Genomic DNA, 18,273 nt, shown 5'->3' with positions numbered 1-18,273 from the left:
ACTAGTATTGAAATTTAAGTTCTGTATAATTCATGTTTTTGAAAAGATAAAGTTTTGAAACTGTTTTATTAATATTTGATACTAGTTATTGTACACACAAAAAAATATATATTTTCCCGAAATTATAGCAAAGGCTGAAAATAATTTGGAGAACATAAAATATCTTTTAACTTAATTTTTTTGGCTCAATGTATGGGAAAGATGTATTTTTTCTGGTTTGATAATTGGTTTGGCCAAGAGAAGATCATTGATATCACTGGTGATGCAGGTAAAATCCATTTTGGTGTCCTTCGTAACGCTCGGGTTAGTGATGCTGTGAGAGAAGGGCAGTGGCACATCCGAGGGCAACATAGCTGGCTCTTCCCAACTCTTCATTATCTGATAAATGAAGCACCGATCCCCTATGCTGAGAACGGCTCAGATCAAATGTTATGGCGGCATTCATACAATCATTTCAAGGACCATTTCTTTGCTGTGGAAACTTGGCAACATCTTCGGGTTAAGCGCGAGAAAGTACCTTAGAGTAAGGTGGTGTAGTTTGTTGGATCAATTATTAATAAAGCCCATGGCTTATTTAAATAATTGTGAACTGATGAAAAGAAATGGGCCTCAGCCTTGTTTCTAGTAAATGAAGAGGGAGTAACAAAGTCCCACATCGGGGAAGAGGAACAAAAGTGAGATGTATATATATGGGATAACACACTCATTTGTTTAAACGAGTCAAAGAAGGAAGAGACTCCCCACGTGCGCCGCCGCCGCTGTTCGGCCGGTTCGGCTCGGCTCGGCGTGGGCTTGGATGTCGGACCTTTGGCCCGATAAGAATTATTCTTTTTGGACCAAGTTAAGCTCAACATCTTACCATTTAAAATCTCAAAAAACAACATGCATTTTATTTGAAACGACAAGCAGTTTGTCTATAAAATAAAAACGTCATGCAGTTCATCCTCTCGAGATATTTAAACGAGATAAGAGAGAGAGAGAGAGAGAGCGAGTCTTGGGGAATAAGTTTGTAACTTAAACTTCCCGAGATCTTTGCCAAATCCCCACTAACGAGCGCACGTTATGCAACAGTTACGGGAAGTTGCTCCTCGTCCATCTCTTTAAATACAACTCGTCTCTCTTCTCATTTCTTCAACTTTTTCCGAATCAAAATCCAACAGCAAAAATCCCTCTGCGTAAGTCTATATTGCGAGAGTGTTTCGTAGAGTTTATAGTTCGATAGGGCGATCACGAGTGAGGCGTGATTCGTCTGCCATGGTTGTATCCTGGGACTCTATATTCGTACAGTCCCGTCTCACTAACGGAGCGAATATTTTGAGTTAAGGAAAGAGATCATATCTCGCCTCCATGTCTCTTTGCGAATACGATTTCTTATCGTCCTCGTATTCGTTTTCTATATTCGTCTATTTCCTTAACTTTGATTTTATTATATCGTTTACAACAGTCCGGTTTACCAGCTTCTACATAGTTCTCTTAGGGGATACCAAGATATAGCTTTATTACATGGCCGGCTGTAAAGAACAGACTCTCTACGGGTGAAAAAATGCGCAGCTGGGGTGTGCAGCAACACTGCACCTTATGTGGAGAAATAGATGAAACCAGGGAACACCTTTTCTTCGCATGTCCCTTCAGCTACACTATGTGGGATAATGTTGCTGGTCGTTTGCTTGGACAGAGAATGAATCCTGACTGGTCTAATACTTTGCTGTCTATTCAGCATGCTCGTTTCTCCCCTATGGATTTGGTGTTGGTTAGAATGGTCTTTTCGATGACGATTTACATCGTTTGGAAGGAGTGCAACAGGAGAAGGCATCAGAAACCATGGTCAACTGCAGCTCAGGTCACTCGCATCATTGACAAGACAATGTGCAACCGCATGACATCACTCAGGACCGAACCACAAGTATGAATGGCTAATGCGAAGATGGTTTGAGATTGCTCCTTAATTTTTTCTTTCACTTAACTTTTTGCCTTAATAGTCAGCATATTCTTTTTTTTTTTTGGTAGGAATATGGGAGAGTGACTCCCAATTTATTTAAAAAAGAAACCCAAACTTCAGCTTACAAGACGAGTTTGTCGTGGCCGCCACGGTCCAGCAACATCCTCATGAATTAAAACAGCGACCTCAATCGGTGCCAGAACAAAACTATGAAAACCAAACGGAAGAGTAAATGCAAGGTTAGCCAAACCATCAGCTAAGAGGTTTGCTTCCCTATATACATGAACAAATCGGACGAGCCAGTCCCTTGTCAAGAAGCCATGGCACAAGCGTACCAGGAAAGACAGCGGATGAGTGTCCCCAATCCCTATCGTAAGAAACTCCATCACCATCATAGAATCGACCTCTACCTCCAACCTTCTCACCCCTTTCTCCCAAGCAATCACTAAACCATAGTACACACCCCATAACTCCGCTAATGGTTCCGTACAGCTACCTATATTAACCGCAAAACCTCCACACCACTCGCCTTCTCCGTTTCGCAGTGCTCCCCCTGCAGCCGCCGGCCCCGGGTTCCCATGTGATGCCCCGTCCGTGTTCAGTTTCATCCACCCCACACAAGGTGGCTTCCATCCCACCATTATCTCAACCATATGTCTCTCCTTCATGTGAGCATTCTCTGCTCTATTTGCTGTTATAACTCCCTTAGCCAAGTCACGTAAGAACTTGACTCTATCTCTCCACAGTCGGGTATCACCAAATACATTTCCACATCTCCACTTCCATCCCCACCATAGAGTCAAAGCGAATATAGTAGCCCACGGAACACCACCACCTGCATTGTTATCACATAGGTTCTTATATAACCATTCCAGTAACGGCATTCTGAAGAAAGCCTCCCTTCTCATTCTCGGAACAAATCTCTCCCATATACCTTTTATCGCAGGACAATCACGTAACACATGTATTATAGTCTCAATTCCTCCTCTGCAAACCTGACATAAGTCAGTCCCACTCAGGTGCCTTCGATGTCTCTCTGCATTTGTCATGATTGCTTGGTTTGCCACTAGCCAGAGGAACATTCGAACTCTCTCAGGTGCTACAACGCGCCACATAGATCGAAAGAAACTCCCCATCTGCGGTCTTGGATTTTCATCTCTTGTAAGCAAGGTGTATGCAGACTTCACCGTAAACTGCCCATTCGGAGTCTGCCCCATGCCAAACGATCCTTTGCTCCAGTAACAGTATCCACTACTACTGCCATAAGCTCTAGTCTTCTCTCAGCTGTTACAAACGGGGTAATTCTATTGAAATCCCAACCTCCACCTTCCCCCCACATATCTCTAACTGTTATACCTTCATATCCTTCTGGAAGCCCTGCAATCACTTCAGTCATGAGTGGTTGGCCTGCTATCCAACTATCTGTCCAGAACCTGATATTCCTCCCATTACCAGTGATCCAACTATGGCCCACAAGAACCACTTCTCTTATCCCCATTACCACACTTTTCCATGTTGACGAGCTAGAGCTACTCCCGACCATCCAATCTGTGTCATGTATGTCCCCCACCCCGTACTTACTTCGTAAAACGTTGGCCCATAAGCTCTCAGTATCGTGTAACAGACGCCATCCCACTTTAGCTAACAAGGCTCTGTTCATATCTCTCGACACCCTGATCCCCAAACCTCCAGACGCCTTCGGTTTGCATATTTTATCCCAAGAGACTAAGTGTTGTCCACTTCCCCACACGAAGCTCCTCGCTAGGCTATCAAGCTTCTCCAGTATACCCACTGGCATGCTAATCGTACTCATCGTATGCACCGGGATTGATGACAGAACTGACTTTGTCAATGTTACCCTTCCTGCGAGGCTTAATGTTTGTTTCTTCCATCCTGCTAGCCGTGAAGCTACTTTCTCCAGTACCTCTCCAAAAGTATCTTTATTAATTCTTTTCTGTAGTATCGGCATCCCCAAGTATTTTCCCAGCTCCTTTGTTGATGCAATACCACTTTCTCTGCTTATTCTCTCTTCTCTTCCTCTAGAGACATTATTAGAAAAGAAAATCTTTGACTTCTGGAGGCTTACTTTCTGACCAGAGGCTTTACAAAACTTCTCCAACACTTTCCTGATCACTCGAATCTGCGTCACCGATGCCTCTGCAAACAGGATTAAATCATCTGCGAAGCAAATGTGAGATAGCTGTGGACCACCTCTCGACAATCTTATCGGTTTCCATCTTTTATCCTCCACTGCTTTCTCAATCAGTTGACATAATCTCTCCATGCATAAGACAAACAAGTACGGGGACAGTGGATCACCTTGTCGCAGTCCTCTTGATGGCTTAAACGGCTCAGCTTTTTCTCCATTCCACAAAATACACATTGATGGACCAGACACACATTCCATAATCCTCTTGACCCAATTCTCAGACAAACCAGCAGCCCTTAGTGTATCTTCTAGAAAATCCCAACGCAGCCTATCATAGGCTTTCTCTAAATCCAGTTTCAGCAGCATCCAACCCTTGCGGCCTTGCTTCTTTTTCATCGAATGAACAGCTTCCTGAACCACAACAATGTTATCCGCACTCAATCTGCCCGGGATAAAACTAGACTGAGCAGGACCAATCAGTTTAGGCATAATACTCTTCAGTCTCCCTACCATGGCCTTCGTGATAGTTTTAAACAACACATTGCAGAGACTTATAGGTCGAAACTGAGTAATATACTCAGGCTTCGTCACTTTCGGAATCAGCACCACGAGTGCATCATTAGTATTCTCCGGCAACTTCCCCGTCTCAAAGAAAAGAAGGACAAACCTGATCACAGATGCACCAACGGTCTCCCAGCACTTCTGATAGAAAACTGGTTGAAACCCATCCGGACCTGGTGCCTTAAAGCTGCCCATAGCTCTCACCGCCTTCTCTACTTCCTCCGCAGAAAACGTTTTGTCAAGATCCATTCTCTCTTGTCTTGTAAGCCCCACAAATCTCTTCTCCATTAGCATTTGTGTGTCTGTATCCACGTCTTCCAGAGAATATAGTTTTCTGAAATAATCCACCGCTAGCTTCTCAAGTTCTTTTGCATCTGATACCCATTGAATTTCATCTTTCTTTAGCATCTCCACTCGATTTCGCTTTCTCCTAATGATTGTCGACATATGAAAGAACTTGGTATTTCTATCTCCATGCACACACCACTTCTCCCGCGACTTTTGGAGCCAGAGCACTTCTTCTTGCTCGAGGACGATCTCAAGTTCTTTTAGTAGCTCTCCCTCCTTTACCAAGATATCATCAGAGAGGTCTTGCTCAATTTTATCCTGTATCTCTGTAATCTGCCTCAACAAGTCCTCTTTCCTTCTTTGGATATTTCCGAAAACTTCTCTGTTCCACTTTCGGAGTGTCACTTCCAACCTCTGCAAAGCCTCTCTTGTATCAATATCACGATCCCATGAAGCTGTTAGCAAGTCTTGAAACTCATTGTGTTGTAGCCATGCCGCCTCAAAACGAAATGGACGTCGACGTGCATCACCCTTCACCTCCGGTGTGAGCTGTAAATACAAAGGAGCGTGGTCTGATGCTAAGAAAGGTAAATGCCTCACACTTGCCTCCTGCCACCTGAGTCTAGACTGGGCACAACATAATATTCTATCCAGCCTCTTCGCTACAAATGTGCTTTCAGTTTTCCCTCTTTTCCATGTGAACTGGTTGCCATGAAATCCCATATCAATCAGTGACATATCATTTATCCAATCACCAAACTTTAGAGAATCCTCAGACAATCTCCCATTCCCACCACTCCTTTCATCTATCCTCACTATTGTATTAAAGTCTCCCCCAACGAACACCGGGCCCTCCGCATTATGCAAAACTTCTTCTAAAGCAGCCCATAAGCCACTTCTACGGCTCGGTGAAGGGGCCGCATACACAACAACCAGATTAATCACCTCTGCTCCGTTCCCTATTCGAGCATGTATAAACTGATCCGACGACTTGACCACCTCAAGCTCTCCTATCTCCTCCCTCCATAACAGCCATAAACCTCCACTCTGGCCACACGCATCCACCCGAAACGAGTTCTCAAACCCTAAACCACGACAAATCCGGCCTGCCGCTTCTCCACCAGCATGAGTTTCAAAAACAGCAAGTATATCTGTCTTGAACTTCTTCACCAAATATCTAATCGATCTTCGAAATTGGGGTTTATTTGTCCCCCGGCAATTCCACAGAATGCACTTCATCAGATCTTTATAATCAATAGATAGAATCACCGGGGCAAAATGTTATGCCTCCACACTCTCCAGGACTTCTCGTCCTTGGCTCGCACTAGCTTCTGCCTCATTCAATTCCAGATTCTCCATCTCTGAAAATTGCACCTGAGTGTTATTTTTATCGTACACATGCCCAGAATTCTTCTCATTTCTGTCTAGCTCCCCATCTCCTGCGAAAACACCACCTGGCCGGCCGACATTTTCCTTCTCTACTCGTAGTCTCTTCCCTCTCGCCGACAAGCCACTCTCCCCACTTATTGGGCCAAACACCAAACCCCGCATAGGCCCAACATTTCTCAGTTTGGTCTTATGAGGATTCGGGCCTCTCATGTTGCTAATCTTCTTATCTTTTGGACCCAATCGAGCAGGCTGTCGGTTTCCTCTGTTCCCATTGTTTCCAAACGAGAATTCCTTCCCAGTCTCTTTGCTCGCTCCTTCAGAAACTATATTAGTAGTATTTTCATTTTCTTTATTCTCTTCTCTATTCCCACTCTTCTCCACTTGTTCCTCCATATCCTCCTCCACATTCAACCCTCCAAACCTATTCGAAACCCTTATCTCCTCCGACATACTCTCTTGACGAGCCCCCCGACTTTTACTACCGATCAACGTCTTGTTTCCTACCATCTCCCTACTTTCATTACTCCGCTGTGTAACTCCTCTCTGCCCATTCTGAGTTAGGCCTTTCCTCGCCTGTCTCACTAGGATAAAATCTGTATCCATACCTGCAACCTCCGTACTCTTTTGTGTCCTTTCCACTGGAACAACCGCATTTATAGGAGTTTCCTCCAGTACCTTACGTGGGCATGAATAGGCTAGATGTCCATACATACCACATGACGAGCAGATCGTCGAGATTCCTTCATATGATACGCAGTACCTCTCACCATTAATCATCACTGTCCCTTTCAATGGCTTATTAAGGTTAACCTCCACACAAATTCTCGCAAATCTAGCTCTTTCGACTTTTAGCGTGGTGCAGTCCACCTTGATCGGTTTTCCTAACCCCTTGGCAATCCCCATCAGTATCGTTTTATGATAAAAATTAACTGGGATATGTGCTAAACGAACCCAAACCGGTGTCGTAACTATCTCGTCCCTCAGCGGATCAAACTCGGGCGTCCATGCTTGCACCATAAGGTAACTCCCAAAAGCCCTCCATGGGCCACCTGATAGCGCATTCATGTACTCCTCCTCTACTCCAAAACGAACCATGAAAAAATTCTTCGGGAGATCCATCACAAACATTGATCCCGCAGGTTTCCATAGCTCCTTCAACCTTCTCGTTAAGCTCAATAATGGGATACTACTCCCCAAGACCTTAACAATCATACATCTCTTCCATAAACCATTCATAGCACTCAAAACCTCCTCTCCAATCGTTATCACCGGTTCTCCATCCTCACCATTAGGGAACTCTAGTTTCAGATTTGCTTCCACAAAAGTCTCGTCCACAATCTCCTCCGGTACAGGCATCCCTCCTTCATTGCACCCTAATACCTTCTTCACCCAAGAGCCTGGAGCATCCGGTGGATCTCCGGGCGGTCTCCCATGCTCCCCGATCTCTTCCATATTCTCATCCTGCACTTCCTCACCCAAAACCCTAAAATCACCCCCCAAAGCCCTAGCCGTCATTCATTTATTTCTTTTAGTGCTATCTGAGCTCATAGTCAGCATATTCTTTAGATAGATGTAAATGTTTTCCACAGATCAATAAATTTGAAATTCATAAAAAAAAAGAAAGAAAAAAAGGCCTTATAATTTCCATCACTTTGGGCTTTAGGTTAAACTCTCGAGCGGAGAAAGAAAGATGAGAACTTGACGATCAAGCCACCCTCAACTGGCGAAAGCAGTCGCCGTTAGGAAACTGTCCTTTTTAAGCAGTCGTCGATCAAATTTTGCGATTCTTGGTAAACCCTATTGAGTAAGTTTGTATGTGTTGCAAGGAGATAGAAGACAAAACAACACAAATCATGACTGCTACTGAGTATGGCATTGTCTACGCCGTCCACATCATCATCGTCTTTTATAAAGACGTTCCCGCGGTTATATTTTCTGTATAATGAATTTAGTTAAGTGTTTGGTTCTTTGCAGAAAGTCTGTGAATGTCTACTCCGTAGAGGACCTCTTTCCTCGCGAGAGATCTCTCGTCTAGCGTCAACCATAGCAAAGTCAAGGATATTTTTTACCTTCTGATTCATCACAACTGCGTCCAAGCTTTCTCTGTTGAACCGCCTGGTTAGTCTCTTTTTTCATAAACGCTGGACCGCAAGTACCTAGCTTTTATCTTAAACCCGTGTTACATTTATTACTATATGAAAAAGAGATATCATGATATTTTATGAAAAATAATTATGACATGTAGATGGTTCAGAGAGCAAAGCTATTGTACATTGTGCTGTTTAACAACATTCTTCATCGTGTGAGGCTGAACAAGTTTTCAAACGTTGTAAACGAAGAGCTTGGGCCTCAGGCTTGATATGCATTTTCATTATTCTGTCAAATGTTTGGCTTATAAGTAGGTTACGCTTCAAGAAATGTCAATCTTTTACTGTAACTCTATATGTGCAGTGTGGTTTAGTTTTTGATGGTTTACTAACTAGCGGGAGGCTTACTTTGGGACAGCTGATCCAAAAAGACAGGTGTGAGTCCCGTTGTCTTATTCGCATCCCTTGTTTTATAAATGCCACGGTGAGGTGTCAAACCGAGTGGATGCTAATCTTTTATAAATGATCAAGTTCAAAAAAGCCAAAAGGTTCAGAAGAGATGAGAGATTCTCTTCAGAAACTGGCAGCTGCACGTTTTGTTGAGCGCGTTCCTTCTCCTGAGCCTGTTCTCGGGAACAAAGAAGGGCCTGCCCAAAAGAAAAGAGGCGCTAACGCTTCCAAGGTATAATTCATACTTATAGACCTACCTGTTGAAATTTGAATGCAGCCATATGACACTCTCTTTGAACTGTGCTAGGTTTTAAAAGAACCGGAAACATTAGAGGAACCTGTTCTTGAAGCTTCAACTCCAGTTGAATCAATGAGGTTTCCACTTATATTCGAACAAGGTTCAAGTTCATCTTTAGCAGATGAAGATAGCAACATCTCTGAGGGGAAGGTATCAACATTCTTACCATAACCATACATTTATCAGCGATATAGCACTAACAGGCCGGATCTGAGATTTTGGGGTTTAAAAACATTTTTAAGTACCTTTAGTAAAACCTTCTATTTTTCTCTGGGGGACGTTTCATTGAACCGACCCTGAGCAATGAGTATATCTTTCTTATTATGTTTCTCTTTGAACCGAAATGTGTTTCAGCGTAAAGAACGTGATGTAGACTCATCAGCAGATGCGAACAATGAAGTAGTCTGGCGTCCTAATTTCGAGGAGCTCATCCGCCGCCTTAGACATAAGGTTGGTTACATGTGTTTCTCTTTAACGTTGTTTCATGAGGCATTAAACTCTTGTTTTGTTTCAAACATCGTACTTCTACTTCACCACCTGTTTCCTTGTTTCTTCAAGGCGTGTGTGGAGATAGTGAAAGAGCGGAGAGATGAAGGGTGTGCCACTGTTTTGAAGGCAATGTTAGAAGGAAGATCTCAGGAGAAGAAGGTGAATACCGACAAGTCGGGTAATATTATCTGTCTGAGATATTTTCTTGAAGTTCCCATAGTGTGTTTTGGTGTGATTTGAACATATCACATATGACATCTATCCTCTTTTCAGTTCCGATGTCAATGGGTTCCATTTACGAAGAGGTTACAAAGACTGAAGAAGGGCGTGACATGCTAAAAGGCAAAGTTGAAGAATGCCTTGGAAAATTGAGTGCAACGTCTTCTTATCTTCCAGCGTTTGTGATAAAAACTGATGATTCATATATAGTTGGTATAATAGTAACTTCCTTCTTACACCTTGTTAACTAATACTTTGTATTTCAATCGTTCTCATATAACTTATTTCATTATTTTCTTTTGCAGATTATAAATCCATAATTAGCGTTGCACAGAAAGATGAGGTGTGTTCCATATTTGCATTTTTTGCTTTTCCTGATAACATTTCTGAAACTGAAAATGAGATCTTTTGAGATGGTTTTAGATGGAATCAGTAGTTACGAAAAGCTATGGGAAAGAAGCTTTCAGAATGTTCAGATACTTATCACAGGAAGACCGTTTTGTTGAGACCGATAAGGTTAGTGTCCTTTAACTACAAATAGAAACATACTCAAAAGCAATAATATTTTCTTATCATTACATCAAAGTTTTTATCTTGTGTGAAGGTTGCTAATGCCTCGCTGACTGAAAAGAAAGACACATCCCAAATCCTTATGAAGATGTGGAAAGATAGTTACATGCAAATGCAGGTATGCATACTTCTTTTACCAACTTGAAATCAAATCTTTATGCTTAAAAAAAACTGGTTGATCTAAGATTCTTTGTTGTCCTCTTTTCTTGTTGTAGAAATTGGCGGTGACAGGAGTATATGTGCCGTTTCTATTGTGGAAGGTAGACAAGGTGATTGTATGGAGGAGAATGCTGGATGAGATGTACCATGCTTCCTTAAACTTGAGTCTCAGGTTGACCCATGAATTAGATTCCGAGAGAGAGGTTAGAGTTACACTTAAAATCCATTGGGATTTTCCTAGAAAAAAAAAGAGTACATTTTGATGGGGTTTTCAATCTATGCCCTAAACAAGTGTCTATAATTTGTTTTTGGTTTTTTTTGGTGTGTGTGTGTGTGTGGTAGTTGCTGCTGCTGCCTGAGGGTAAACTGGAGGAGCATCCCTTAGACTATATTTGCAAAGTGATTTTGGCACATGTTCTTTATACAATCAATTTCACAAAACAAATATGACATGACTACTAAAATTGATGACATGTCTTATAACTTAATACTAGATTTTGACCCGCGCAGGCGCGCGGGTGTATATTTTGAAAAATATGTTGATATTTTTTTTTCATGTAATTATTAGGATTTGGAAAAATGAATCCGAGGAACATAACCGATACCGATCCAAAGATATAGTACCAAACCCAAACATAAATTGATTAAATATTCTAATTATTCAAAATTTTGTTATTTAGAGAACCGAATCTGATCCGAACCGAAGTATTTGGGTATCCGAATTTATCTAAAAATAGATTTATATACTTATATATATTAATTATTTTTAGATTTAACGTATATAAAACATCAAAAATGATACTTTTAAATTGGTTTAAATACTTGAAAATATATATAGATAGTCAAAAGTAAATATCTGAAATAGTTAAAGTATACTCAAATCACCAAAAATACTTAAAGTAATTATTGATTTCGTATCCAAAATTTTAAATCAAGCCAATTGATATGTTAAGCTTAAGTATTATGACATATGTTATTCAAATTTATACGTAATATATTATTTTATTTATACATTTTGAGAAATTTAAAATATATAATGATTTAAGACTTTAAAAATAATTTAAATTAGTTATCCAAACCCAAACCAAACCCGCAAAGATCCAAATCGAACTCAAACCAAAATTTAGAAACATTCTAATAAGGCTGAAATCTTTGACCCCGAAAACCCAAAATACAAACCGATCAGAACTAAACCCGTATGGGTATCCAAAAGCCCATCCCTAGTCATTATTATATATCGTATTTTATCATCATATAATTAATCGTATTTTATATGTACCATCATATAATTAATAGTATTTTATACATACCATCATATAAATAATTACATATATTATATTTTTAAAACTTAATATGAAATATGAAAACCATAATTTGAGTTGGTATTTCAAATTGGGCTTTGTATTATATTTTTCTTATATATATTGACAATATTTTTTTATAATGGTTATTGAAAAATAGTTTAGTAAAAATCCATTTTTGAATATATGTATATTTTTGAATCAATTTTTGATATAAATCAAATTTGAATTATTATTTTGATTTGAAATATGTATATAAAGTTTAAATTTTGTTTTATGGTTAGTTTAGAAAAAAAAAATTTTAGGGAATTAGATTGACCCATTTTGGTATATTTTAAAAGTGGCCTAGATAACTTTCAATTTTAAAAAAAAACATAAGCCCATTACTTTTTTTTCTTAATACTACTATCCTTGTTTTCAAACAAAAATATTTTTTTTTAAAAGACTGCAATCCATGTTTCCAAACACTCCAAATTTTTAAAAGTCCTATTCAAGTCTCCAAACACTCTAATTTTGTACTTGAGTTTTAATAAGATAGATGACATGGACAATTGCATTTAATGTTAATTTATATTTTTGGTAAACTTTTCAAAATATGGTAATAACTCATATATTACATTTAATGTCAATTTATATTTTTGGAATTTTTTTTAGAATATGAGAATAACTCATAAATTATCATTAAAATAAATATATTTAAATATGGCACTATAAATTTCAAAATATAATTTAATTATATATTTTCAAATTATACAATTTTATTACTAAAATTTTCAAAAATGTATACAATTTTTATAGAAAATTAGAAAAATTTAATCGTAAAATAATTATTTTCTTATATATCTACAAATTTTATAAATATTGTTTAATTTTAATTTTTGGCAATTACGCAACTCTTACAAATTTATTTAATATATTTAATTAAAATAAATAGATAGAAAAATATATCTAGGATTATAATTTCAAATATATACATGCATATTCTTAAATATTAATTTTATATTTAATTAAATCAAATTTATATTAAAATGTTGATATGAAAAAGAAAATTTAAAATATTAATAAAATTTTATTTTAAAATATAATTTATATTTATCTGTTAAAAAATATTTTAAATTTTTTTACCGCACATGGTACAGGAAAACACCTAGTTATAGAAAAGATGAAAGAAGATCGATGATAAGACTACATTGCTGTCTAACACTAGACTTAACCTTGATGATGCCATAATGCTTTTTCATGACTTCTAAACTCTAAAATAAAAAACAGAAATTTGGGAAAAGAGAACAAAACAACTACTACTTTGTCCCCTTAGAATTAGAACACAAATCTTTGTCCCTATAGTATAAACAATAATGCTAATCCCGTTTTGTCCTTTCTATTAATTTCGAAATACATATATTAAAAAAGTTATGTAATTTACTGAGGAAGTAAATAAAAAGTAAAAAAAAAAATACAGAGTAAAAAATCATAACATGTCGTCGACTCCTATTTTCCTTTCTCTCTAACAAAGAGGCGGCGATTAAGTTTCGTTATCGAAGCCATCTTCTCCGGCCGTCTTAGTTCGTCGGAGACCTTGAACTCATCGTCACATCTCTCCTTCATCCTCCTTCTTTCTTCTCTCCTCTCTAAACACGACAGAGTAGGATTACTTTGCAATCTCCGCCGGCTACAATTGAAGTTGTTCAAGCTCGGGAAAAGCTTCTTGTCGCTGATAAAGAACGATTAGCTTCACGTTGTTCTTCTCTTCCTCTTACTTCATCTCGGTTTCAAAATCGTTGAGGTTAGGGTTTCGAAAGCCCCTTTATGTTTTTTTTTTGTGTTGATCTTAATTTCTTTATTTGCATGTACTAGATTTAAGCTCTTCTACGGACGAAGAGATTGACGTTGTTCGAATTTCATCTTGGTTTCTCTTTCCCTAAAATTGAAGGTAAGGTTTTGCGGGTTTTGCGATCTCCTTTTGGATTTTTTTTATTGATTTTGTTGATGTTCATATTGCGAGATTGAGTTTTAGTTTGATTTTCTTAAGACATTACTAACGAGTTGAAGTTATTGCTATTATGTTTCATAGGAATGGCGTACGAGTTTCCACAACGCATACTTGAAGAAGGAATTGAGACGCAAATTGACAAGATCAACAATACGTGTAGACGTACAATTCTGGAGGAAGTGAAGGTGTTCTCAACACTGAGTATGAGGAAGTTTTGAAAGATCCTTTCTTCGGTCCGCTTCTGGCAATCATAGAGAACAAGCTCATCTACTCAGGGAAGATCATTCATAGCTTCATATGCAAGCAGCTCAAGGTTTCGAAGCTTCACGAGCTGTGGTTTCTATTTGCTAAGAGGCCTCTTAGGTTCTCTGCGCAAGAATTTCATGCTGTGACAGGATTGAAGTTCAAAGATGAACCTGACATAAACTTCAATGATTGGAAGGATGATAAGGGGTTCTGGAGCAATGTGCTGAGGAAAAATAGAAAGGTCAACTTATCGATGATAAAGACGAAGCTTCTTAACGAATGCAACAAGTGGACGTATGTGGACAGGGTTAGGCTAGTGTATCTGTGCGTCATACATGGATTCCTCATAGCTAAGGATTCAAGAGTGTTTATCCCACATGAATACATCCGTTTGGTGATGGATTTTGAGAAGATGAGGATGTATCCGTGGGGTCTTCACGCGTATGACGAGCTGCTTGCATCAATACTCAAAGCAAGGAAAGATTTACATCTGAAGAACAGTTACGTGTTGGATGGATTCTCCTATGCGTTTCAGATATGGGTTATGGAGGCAATCCCAGACATTGGTAGTATGGTGGGTAAGAAGATCAAAAAGAACATGACCAAAGTGAGATGTAGGAATTGGAAAGGAAGTGGGAAGTTTCCTACGCAGATATCAGCAGCCTAGAGTCCCACTTTAATAAGGTAATAATTTTTAAAAAATTATATTCGGTTCAGTTAACAAACAATTTAACTCACTCTGTTGGCGTTTGTTCTTGTCAGGGAGAATTGTTCCCATTTATATCTGCTACTGGGAACAATGATGTGGTTGATAGCACTGAGTTCTATAGGGAAGATGAGAAGATTGATGAAAGAATTGGTCGCATTGTTACTCTTCTCAATGCCAAACAAGATTGGACAGATTTCGTATGGGAAGTCGAGGCTTTGCCTCCAACTTTAGAGCTTTCTGATTCAGAGACTGATGGAGAGAATGTTGAAGTCGAAGATGTCACAGATACTCATGTTGACGAACCGGCTGTTGTTGCAAGAAGGGGAAAGCGTAAGCTAAATGATCCTGGTGCAGAGGCTCGAAAGAAAGAACTGCTTTGTCAACGGGCAGCTGAACATAACAGTGGTATCTCCAGTGGAATGAAGACTTTCATTGAAGGTTTGTTCACCTCTGCTTTCAACTCTTTCAAGGACGTGGTGCAGAATGACATCCAAGAGCGTTTTGAGAAGGTCCAGAAAGAGATGGCTGAGCTCAAGCAAGCGGTGTCACAGATTCCGGGTCCTTCTGCTACAATGGGAAAAGACAGAGCATCTGAGATTCCATGTCCTTCAGCAACGATGGGGAAATCATCACAGAGTCCGTGTCTTGCAGGAACAAAGGAAAAAGGCAAAGGCAAGGTTGATGAGAGTGTGGTTCCTCCTACGGTTCGTCGTAGCCCTCGGCAAGGAAGAAAGGTAACCATAAAATGAAGCTTTGTAATATGTCGGACTGTCTTTTGTTGTAATTTTCTCTTAACTCTTTTGTAATGTCATTGTTGTTTGCTTGTAATATCGGCTTGTTGGAAATCAGCTTGTAATGTATTTTGGTGTTTGCTATGAACTGAACTTATGACTATGACATGTTTTCTCTGTAATGTCATAGTCTCTCGACTCTTTTAATGTCATTGTCTCTCGACTCTTTTGTTCTGTCCTTGATGACAGTTTTGGCTAATAATGTTGTGTTTGGTTTCATTAACAGGAGATTGAAACTGAAACTGATGATATGATGGATTTTTTGAAGAATTTGTCACAATCATCTACCCATGGGGAACCTTCATCAATAAAAGAAGAAATGAGCACCCAAGAGTATTTACAAGACGCCATGGGGAACCTTTCTCAAGTATCACATGTTAAAGGTTTCGATCCCTCACAAAAAACGAGTGATGAAGAAGCACCTAAGTGGGTTACTCCAGTATCATCCTTCAAGCCTGTAGATTGGAGAACACCCACTCTCAAAGATATGGAATTACCTGACGACCGGGTGAACGACGATGATTACTCATTAGTGTTTGTCCATGAGGATTCATGGGCTAAACTGATTCATTGGTGCTCAACTACCAAACAGTAAGTCTATGCGTTCCCTCTATGTTATAAATTCAACAAATTTTTAATTAAATGTTGCATCGCAGGCACCTTAAAATTGGACCTTCTATGTACACAACTGAGTTAGCAGAACGTGTTATGGGACCTGCAGTGTGGCTGCAAAATCAAGTATGATTTACATTACTTTGCACGCCTACTTACTGTTCTTCATCTTTAACATCACATCAACTCACTCTGTTTGTATCATATTGTATAGGAAATTGATGCTGTGCTCTTCTTATTTCGCGAGAGGACTTCTTTGAGACGATGGAAGCCGTCCAAAGTAGCTTTCATGAGCTGCATATTCAGTAATCAAATGAAGAATTCTTACACTGAGTTCAAGAAAGACAAAAAAAAATTCAGGGTAGAAGGACTGCTCCATCAGTACGGAATTGGTGAACTTCTTTCACACGGCCGAACAAGACTAATGTGGGATCTTGATGTCAATCGTATGTATGTGCCTCTTCTTGTGCACGGTAACCACTGGATCTCTATGTGTGTCAACTTTGTTACTCGTTCCATAGAAGTTTTTGACTGTGCGGGACTGAAACACAACAAGGACTTGGAGCCATTTGCACATCTCATCCCAAGAATTGTCAAAGCTGTGCAGTCTTCAGAGAAGAGGGGATTTACCGTTAAGCCCTATGATGTCACTTACGCTCCAATGCCCTGCTTCCTAAACAAGACTAGCAGCGATTGTGGAGTATATGCGTTGAAGCACATTGAAGCACATCTTCTAGGCATGGACTTAACGTTGGTGAATGACGACAACATTCGTGAAGCTCGCCAGAAGATTGCTTATGACCTATGGGAAGCTGCTAATGATCCTGAGCTTATTTCGAGAATGGGAAAGTACGTTCCTCCGAAGGCTATAGCTTCTCCTACGGTTGAGATTTTATAATGCTATTTTCACTATGTCTTGTTTACCAAGTAGGTTGATATTGACTTTTTTAGTTACTCTTATATGACTCGTAACTAGCATTGGTTTGCATCTCTTATTTAGTGAATTACATACACTATAACAAACAAAGGGATACATGATATGAATCTAAATGGTCTTATTTGACTGTCGTACTAAACAAAAAATTTTAAAATAAAAATGGAGATGGGGGGAATCGAACAATTCACTTGAGGCCTTTAAATGTCCAACACAGACCACTGGACTACTTGAAACTATTGATATTACCGGCAACATATGAACCTAAATAGTCTAATTCAACATATCAACCCCTAACGATATCCTAAATGAATCTAAACTAACCCATACAACATATCAACCCCTAAAGATACCCTAAATGAGTCTAAACTAAGCCATACAACACCAATGTAGGGAGCTATACACAATCTAACCTAACAAGGCTACAAATGTTAATAGTCAATACAAATCTTATGACTATCACAACACATACAATTACACCATAAAACCCGATTAACAGTAGTCGTTTGCCCTAAACATAAACTTATATAACACCAATGACTAGAAACCCTACTTATTTCATCGTTTATCTCTCCTCTCCGTCTTTCTCTCATTCTCAAAAACCGATCATGACTAACAATGGAGGGGTTCCTTCCAGATGCTGGTGTGGGAAGGGGATTGTCACATATGTTTCAAAAACGGAGGAGAATCCATACAGAAGATTCTTCCGATGTGAGATTGGTCTGAAGGTAATTCTGAAAAATTATGACTTTTTATTATTCTATGTTTCAATTGACGTTTTTGTGTTTCAATTCAGAGAAAGAAAGAGCAACATCTTTTCAAGTGGGTGGACGAGGCTCTGCTTGATGAGATACAAATGATGCATGAGCAACAGTCGAGAATGGCCGAAGAAATTGAAGATTTGAGAAGTTCCTTGAAAATGACAGTAGAGGAAGCAGTTATCGAGCATAAGAAGTCGGGAGATGTAGGACTAATTGGATCCATTCTCACGTTTTTATGTCTTTGTTCTAAATTTGATTGATCTTCTAATTGTTTTCTGAATATATTTACTTTGTCAAAGATTGAATCAATTTGATATTCAGTTGTGTTGTC

At 39.2% G+C, this 18,273-nt stretch overlaps 4 protein-coding genes and 1 pseudogene across 4 annotated transcripts; 4 read left to right on the top strand and 1 right to left on the bottom strand.

Annotated features, from left to right (window-relative positions):
- Nucleotides 1-1,543: 1,543 nt before the first annotated feature.
- On the top strand, nt 1,544-1,909 carry LOC125609928. The gene has a single exon (XM_048781543.1). It carries the CDS (start codon nt 1,544-1,546, stop codon nt 1,907-1,909), a length of 366 nt encoding a protein of 121 aa, XP_048637500.1.
- Nucleotides 1,910-6,218: 4,309 nt separating this feature from the next.
- LOC125609927 lies at nt 6,219-7,841 on the bottom strand. Its single transcript, XM_048781542.1, has one exon. The coding sequence runs from the start codon at nt 7,839-7,841 to the stop codon at nt 6,219-6,221; it is 1,623 nt and encodes a 540-aa protein (XP_048637499.1).
- Nucleotides 7,842-8,179: 338 nt separating this feature from the next.
- On the top strand, nt 8,180-13,149 carry LOC125610286 (annotated as a pseudogene).
- Nucleotides 13,150-13,972: 823 nt separating this feature from the next.
- On the top strand, nt 13,973-17,145 carry LOC106454087. The gene is made up of 6 exons (XM_048781541.1): nt 13,973-14,090; nt 14,144-14,742; nt 14,898-15,578; nt 15,862-16,226; nt 16,292-16,373; nt 16,462-17,145. Exons 1-6 carry the CDS (start codon nt 13,973-13,975, stop codon nt 17,143-17,145), a joined length of 2,529 nt encoding a protein of 842 aa, XP_048637498.1.
- Nucleotides 17,146-17,595: 450 nt separating this feature from the next.
- On the top strand, nt 17,596-18,272 carry LOC125610285 (uncharacterized protein At4g04775-like). The gene is made up of 2 exons (XM_048782605.1): nt 17,596-17,909; nt 17,978-18,272. The coding sequence occupies exons 1-2, from the start codon at nt 17,718-17,720 to the stop codon at nt 18,200-18,202; spliced, it is 417 nt and encodes a 138-aa protein (XP_048638562.1). The 5' UTR covers nt 17,596-17,717; the 3' UTR covers nt 18,203-18,272.
- The last annotated feature ends 1 nt before the right edge of the window (nt 18,273 follows it).

The sequence above is a fragment of the Brassica napus genome, chromosome A6, assembly GCF_020379485.1.
Source record: "Brassica napus cultivar Da-Ae chromosome A6, Da-Ae, whole genome shotgun sequence".
NCBI lineage: Eukaryota > Viridiplantae > Streptophyta > Magnoliopsida > Brassicales > Brassicaceae > Brassica > Brassica napus.
Note: the sequence above shows the minus strand (reverse complement) of the source record. Positions and strands in the feature narration are given on the sequence as shown.